At 45.0% G+C, this 6,568-nt stretch overlaps 2 protein-coding genes across 5 annotated transcripts in view; one reads left to right on the plus strand and one right to left on the minus strand.

Moving 5' to 3' along the window:
• LOC119119323 (potassium voltage-gated channel subfamily D member 3-like) overlaps positions 1-2,996 on the plus strand; it is a 69,725-nt gene extending 66,729 nt beyond the window's left edge. For 2 of the 4 annotated variants that reach the window (XM_037245712.1, XM_037245714.1), the window contains exons 5-8: positions 192-224; positions 456-548; positions 664-917; positions 985-2,996. In XM_037245712.1, the coding sequence (XP_037101607.1) occupies positions 192-224; positions 456-548; positions 664-917; positions 985-1,159 (555 nt within the window). In that variant the 3' untranslated portion in view covers positions 1,160-2,996. The remainder of the gene's footprint in view (positions 1-191; positions 225-455; positions 549-663; positions 918-984) is intronic. The other 2 variants (XM_037245715.1, XM_037245717.1) reach the window with 1 other exon arrangement.
• Positions 2,997-3,251: 255 nt separating this feature from the next.
• On the minus strand, positions 3,252-6,544 carry LOC119119400 (5-hydroxytryptamine receptor 1-like). Its single transcript, XM_037245725.1, has 2 exons — positions 5,119-6,544; positions 3,252-4,135 (listed from the first exon to the last, which is right to left on the minus strand). Exons 1-2 carry the CDS (start codon positions 6,151-6,153, stop codon positions 3,980-3,982), a joined length of 1,191 nt encoding a protein of 396 aa, XP_037101620.1. The 5' UTR covers positions 6,154-6,544; the 3' UTR covers positions 3,252-3,979.
• Between the last annotated feature and the right edge of the window lie 24 nt (positions 6,545-6,568).

A 6,568-nucleotide genomic window follows, 5' to 3' on the forward strand; every position in this document is an offset into this window, starting at 1 on the left:
ACAAATCAATGTTCCAGCTCCATTGATCTCAATGGACGTGCCTCCGGGGTTCACGCTGATAATGTGACCCTGCTTCTGCTGCCTGGCACGTCGGAGGCTGTGGCAGCTTTCTGATTTTAGTACTGAACTCCAAACACAAGTCTAACTCGGCCTGTCTCTTCTTTTTTTTTTGTCTTACTCAACCACTAAAGCAACTTCCATACAAGATGAACCTCTCTGATCAGGTGCTGACACCACATTGCACCTTTCACACTTCATCTGCGGCCTCCTTAAAGAGCGGACAGCAGGTTGCTCAAATTGGAGTGTGTGTGTGTGTGTGTGTGTGTGTGTGTGTGTGTGTGTGTGTGTGTGTGTGTGTGTGTGTGTGTGTGTGTGTGTGTGTGTGTGTGTGCGTGTGCGTGTGTGTGTGTATGCGTGTGCGTGTGTGTGTGTATGCGTGTCTGTGTGTCATCCAGGGTTCTACTGAGGAGGAAAAACAGTTAAGTAAGTCTACCTCTCTCCTCGAGAGCCAGCATCATCACCTGCTGACCTGCCTGGAGAAAACCACTGTGAGTTCAAAAGTGCCCAATACTGACTCAACAGATTGCACTTTTAACAAAGATAACATTTTATGCAAAGTCAAACGTTGTCAAAATTCTGACTCTGACCTCTTAATTGCCATAGAACCACAAATTTGTGGATGAGCAGTATTACCAACAGAGCTACCTGGAGGCGAGCCTTCATAATTACCCGTCTCGGAGCCCGTCTCTTTCCAGCCAAGAGGGCGTCACGGGCACTTGTTGCACCCGCAGAAGCAAGAAGAACCACAGCCCTCTCCCGAATTCCAGTGACCCGGCACACATGCAGCCTTTGACGCACGCGCACCAACAAGGATTGCAGGAGCTCAGCACCATCCATATTCAGCCCCTCAGCACCAGGTGGGATATTGAGCTCACTCACTTCTCCAACATCAGCCACCTTACAAATTTCTCCTTTGCCTCATAGCCGCTCCAGTTTGAACATGCGCATGGATGAGCCAGCACTACTCAACTGTCAGGCCAGCCAGATCACCACGGCGATCATCAGCATTCCCACGCCCCCGGTGACGACCCCTGAGGGCGACGCCCATCTTCCTGCAGCCCCCACCCACCAGAACGTTGTGAAAGTGTCCGCATTGTGAACATGCAGGCGTGTCGTACTCAGAGACTGAACAAAACTCACCGACGCTGAATTGAGGGATAAAGGGGAAAGAAAACCCAGCAGGAAAATAGGAGTTGCGGTTTTCAGAGACTGAGTTTGGTCGTGGTGGAGCCTGCCCTCTGCTGGTCATGTACTGCAACAACACTAACTTCTTGTACAGAAGAGGGACAGCTTTCAGATACAGTGCACCCATGTCCATATAAAGTGCGTGTGTGCGTGCGCGTGTCACTGAGCACAAAGCACCTTTTTATGATTTTTTTTTTTGCATCAGTTTGACTCTTCCGTAGGCAGAAGCTGGTCAAGAAAGAATCAATATAATGCATTATTGTGCCCTTTTACTTTGTGTCATTCTGCTTCACTGCTGATTAACACATCAATCCTTATCACTTGCAGTCTCTCCCAACTTGAGGAGAAAAGAAGTACCTATGATATGTATGTCTGTATTGCCAGCAATTGTGTTTCAAAATTGTGAATGAGTGTGTGCATTTTCTTAGAAGAATTGTGATGTTTTGGGTCCAGGGTATGTGCCTGTATTGGAGCGTCATCTCGGGTGACTGAACTTTCAATTCTTCTGGAAGTCCATCTATGGCTCCGTATACATTCTATTTGACTAGCTGCCACTCTCAAGGTTCAAACCACAAATTTGTATCCAAAATCCTCAGCTCTGAGCCTTTTTATACAACACGTGCCTGTCAATTGATGTCAATGTTAAAATAGTCAAGAATATTATTTTTATTCCGCGACAAAAATGTCAAATTACAGTCTTTGTGTTGCAATCCTAATTGATGTCAATTGGTCGGAATATCCCTTTTGACTGGAGACGCACCTCAAAATGACAAAATTGTTGAACACATACAATTTTTTTTTTTTTTTTTTGAATGGGAAGCCACCCAAATTAAAAGCACAAGGCATTCGCTGAGAATTTTGGACACAAAAATTGTTCTGAGCCCAGGTCCTTTGTGAGTATTGTTAATAGAATATTTTGTAATATTTGACCATTGTTTGGCAGAACCAGTGAAGCTGTGCTCTCTCTGTTTCTCTCTCGCTCTCCTCTCTCTCTCTCTCTCTCTCTCTTGCTCGCTCTCTCTCAATCCTTTGTTTGTATTTTTTCTCTCTCTCTGTCATTGTTGTCCACTTGTATTCCTTATCCCTCCCGTGTGACCTACATGCTTGCAGTAGTCTTTATAGCTGTCAAGCAGCGTTCTTTCTTCCCCGAACTCAGTGGGCATTTTTCAAAGTTGTTGATAATGTGTACTTCGTGTTGTTAGAAAACTTTGGTGTTTGTACTTTTTGTCCCTCCTTGATGTTCCATTTCTTTCACCTACTTCATTTTCAGGAGACGCAGGCAGTGGGATCTAGTTTGTTGGTTGCTATGGCGACATGAAGGACACTTATTGAACCGGGCCCGGAGCTCTCTGTCAACGTCGAGTAACGTTAGATTCCCACAAAGCCCGCTGACGTCGGACGTTTCAGGTGTGCTCACCTCCGAGCTGAGCCTCCCACACGGCCTTTTGTCCTTTTGAATGTTAGTCCAACAGCTTTGTACCGCTGTCGGGGATCCAATTTCCATCCCAATCTTGCTGTTTATCGATGAAGAAATGTCCATCACGAGCCCACGGGCAGTGGACCGACATATCACAATGAGAATATGGACAAGTGTGCGCAGCAAGTCATCTAGCTAGTGCTTAGGTGATGTGGATCTAGATTTTGGTTGTATTGTCAAATTATCATCACAGCCAATATTTATAAATAAAGATGATTTAATCGACATCATAGGTGAACTTTAGAATCACAATGTGCAATGTGCATTTGTACTTTAAAAAAAACATAGCGAACATGAATGCTGAAATGTAAATTCCATAACAACACATTCCTGCTATGTTCCTTAATACAGAGAAGAGTGATCACTCAAAGAAAGCCAAAAATATTCAACAGGGTGAGAAGCAGGAAAAGTGTCATACATCTAGTTTAAGTAGCTTGTACTATTTTTGGTGTAGCGACAGCAGCTGCCTCACTACTGAATTAGTGTGTAGAAATCACCATGCAGGCGTTCAAATAAACAGACAAGCACAGACAGGCAGTATTTTCTGTCTTATTTCAAGATTTTTTTGGGGGGAACCAGTGTAAATCCTGCGTAGCGCGTCACAAGTTGGTAATTTGGCTGGCTAGGCTGGCGGATCTGCGAGAGGGACGGCTGCGCTGCTATTGGCGTGGTCACTGCTGGCCTAATTTATGGCCAATCAAAGCAGCTCCTTTCATTCGGCATTAGGGTTAGTGTTAACCATCCAGTGCAGGTACCCAGTCTACAAAAAGATAGTCCATAGTGTTGACGGGCTTCATTGCAATATTTTGAATATTTCAAACTGCTGTAAAACAGGTGACGGCAGAAATTGTTTGATTTTTTTTCTTTTATGATGCCGAGACGTTTGTTTTCAAACACCATTTGAACCAGGCTCAATGTGTCTATTGATTTTTCTATACAATGAAAAGTAATAGAGCCCTCTTGTAGTGTGTGGCACTCTCTTTCTCTGTCATGTATTTTCATTGGTCTTCTTCGAGAGCAGTCGTTTATCTTCTCACTTTTTGCTTTTGCCCTCCTATGCCACCTGTCGTTGTTGGACTACTGCTGTGCGTATCCTGTTGTGTTTGATATTATTTATGACCTTGTCTTGTGTCCCAACAGTGAAACACCTGATAAAACATCTATATCTGCCAAATTTATAGTCCGTGGACTTTTTTCACCCATTGCCAAATCTGTGCAAATGCATTTGGCTTTATTTACAAACAGGGGATGTAAATGTCAGTGGACCGATTTCAGCCGACACTTCCGGATGGACAAGAACATCTTGCTGAGTTCATAGCGAAACTGTCTGGTGACCACAGTGTAGATGAGCGGATCCACTGCAGCTTGCACGCAGGTCAGCACCATAGCCCATGTCTCCATCTCCAACAGTAACTGTATGACAGAGAAGGCAACAAGATGCATGACATCGGTTCCAAATTTAGGAGGGTCCAGTTTTTGTTTAAGCTGCTGGAGCTCGACAGTATCAAACAGTTGCACTCAGTGGCAGATTTTGATTTATGTGCAGCCACACAGAGTGACAATGCTGTGAGGGCGGCGTGGCAATGCACAAAAAAGGTGGCACTGAATGATGAGAAAAATAGTAAGAGTGCTCAAGAAATTTATTAGACCATGACTATAGGGTTGTGCTCGTGTTACTTTTTATTGTTGCTTGTCCTTTTTTGATGGAGATATAACAAAGTCCTTGATTAATGCACCAATTTATATTCATCCATCCATCCATTTTCTATACCGCTTGTTTAATGCTAAAATTTATGTTTTTCGTGACTATTTGAGCATTTTCAAATTGACCATGTTCAAATAGTCAAGAACATTATTTGTATTCCGTGACAAAAATGTAAAATTACAGTCTTTGGGTGGCATTCCTGATTGCTGATGTTTGACTTGATTCATTTCTGAGGAGCCCTGAGTTGGCTCAATTTGGGATTTTTTTTTTTTTTACAAATGTACTTCTGATAGTGAGATTATTAAAGCACTTGATGACGAGTCTGAATGGTCTAATAAATTTGATAAGCACTTACTAGACGTAACCCTAAAAAATGCTGGGTCAAAATCAATCCAATCTGGGTTAAAAGTTGGGTCAATTTGGCCCAACTCCCCGCATTTTGTTTTTTGCACAAAACAACCTTTCTTTTTTTTTCCCTAAACAATTCAAATCCGATTCACTTCCTGGACCAGTCCAGTATTTAACCCAGCAGTTTTACAGGTAAATCTGCAATGGTCGAACCTTTTGTTGTAGTTGCCATTAATACTGAAGATTATTATTATTCACATTCTTCATTACAGTCATTGTAAACTTGAATAATGCTCCAAATTACCAAATACTGTTTTGATTTTTTTTTTTTTGTTCAACTCACTCTGTCGGTGTCCGGCCGTGTGATGAGGTGATTCATGAGCAAAATGACCACCATGGGGAGCCAAAAGAGCGTGAAGGCGATAATAATGTACCCAAAGCGTTTGGCCAGTTTGCCCTCAACCTGTTTCTTCCCTCGCTCTCTGGCTCCAGGCGTCCTAAGACACACCGCTCCTACGATCTCCGGGAGTGCCCGGCGGGGTCCCCCGGATACGAAGCCCGAGCACTGCTCCCCGGACACGGAGTGCACTGCCCGGCGCGCGGCAAGCGGTTTGCAGTAGGCCAGCGGCGTCGCTGACTGTGGTTCTGAAGCCGGCTCGCCCAGCCAGCTCCAGACCTGCGCGGAAACCGTGGGCATCACTCGAATACCTCGACTGAACACTTTCTTTCGGTGCTGCCTCACCAGTTTGATGATTCGCCCGTAGTGAATGACGATGACAATCAAAGACAACCCCCATATGGGTACCAAAACGTAAGGTCCGAACAGATCCGGGTGACCGCCATTGACAGGTGCTGGTGGCCGGCAGTGAGCGTAAAAGAGGGATTGCTTGGAGAGCATCAAGGCGACGACGGCCAAGACGAGGCCGCATAGCCATATCAAGAGGATCCAGAGGCGAACCCGGGCTCTCCTCCGTTCGGTGTGGAAAGGGAAGGAGATAGCTTGGTAGCGCTCCACGCTGATGCTGGCCAGCGTGAGCAGTTGCACACAGCTGCACAAGGCCCAGGTGAACTGCTGCAGGGCGCACATGCACAGCGGCAGCCGGCCGCCTTCCACGGATCTCGTGAACGAGACGAGCAAGAGCGGCGTGTCCACGGAGCACTTCAGGATGTCACTGGCGGCCAAGCTGACCAGCAACGCGTTGTTGCTCGTCTGGAGACACTTGGTTCGGAAAACGATCCAGCACACCCACACGTTGCCGGGTAACCCCACGACTAGGGTCACGATCAAAATGACGCATTTGAATACGAGAAAAAAGAAGTCGGGCTTGCTCTCGATTTCAGAGGTTGTTTTGTTCCCGGAAATGTGCGCGTCCATCATTCAAGCTGTTTCTCATCTATGGGACGACTTTACGTGGCAAACATTTTGTAGCTACTCCACATCCTGGATGAATCACCACCTGCTTGTGCACTCGAGGATTAAATTTCGAGCACACTAAACAAAATAAAAACACATGATTGAGTGGTACTCGAGTGTGCCATCACTGATTGTCAGCGCTGATTAGGTGCAATCACGTGAAGATGTCTGAGCTTGCTAAATCCTTAACAGTAACAAAACAATGCTTGCAAGTAGATCCCAACAGATGCGGAAACACAATAGACAATAACAAATAGAAAGACGCTTTGGGAAAGAAAAAAATAAAAGAGCTTCGGAAAGATGCACCAAATCTGCACACACACACAAACCGATGAGAAATACCAAACATGATTATGACAATAAAATCATTATTTTATTC

This window comes from Syngnathus acus, chromosome 2 (assembly GCF_901709675.1).
Source record: "Syngnathus acus chromosome 2, fSynAcu1.2, whole genome shotgun sequence".
Taxonomy (NCBI): domain Eukaryota; kingdom Metazoa; phylum Chordata; class Actinopteri; order Syngnathiformes; family Syngnathidae; genus Syngnathus; species Syngnathus acus.

What these genes read in the sequence shown, in the direction of transcription:
- LOC119119400 (XM_037245725.1), bottom strand. Translation starts at nt 6,153, where the DNA reads ATGATGGACGCGCACATTTCCGGGAACAAAACAACCTCTGAAATCGAG. An exon ending in CACGGCCGGACACCGACAGA is followed by an intron (nt 4,136 to 5,118) that starts GTGAGTTGAACA and finishes TCTGTCATACAG; the next exon opens with TTACTGTTGGAGATGGAGAC.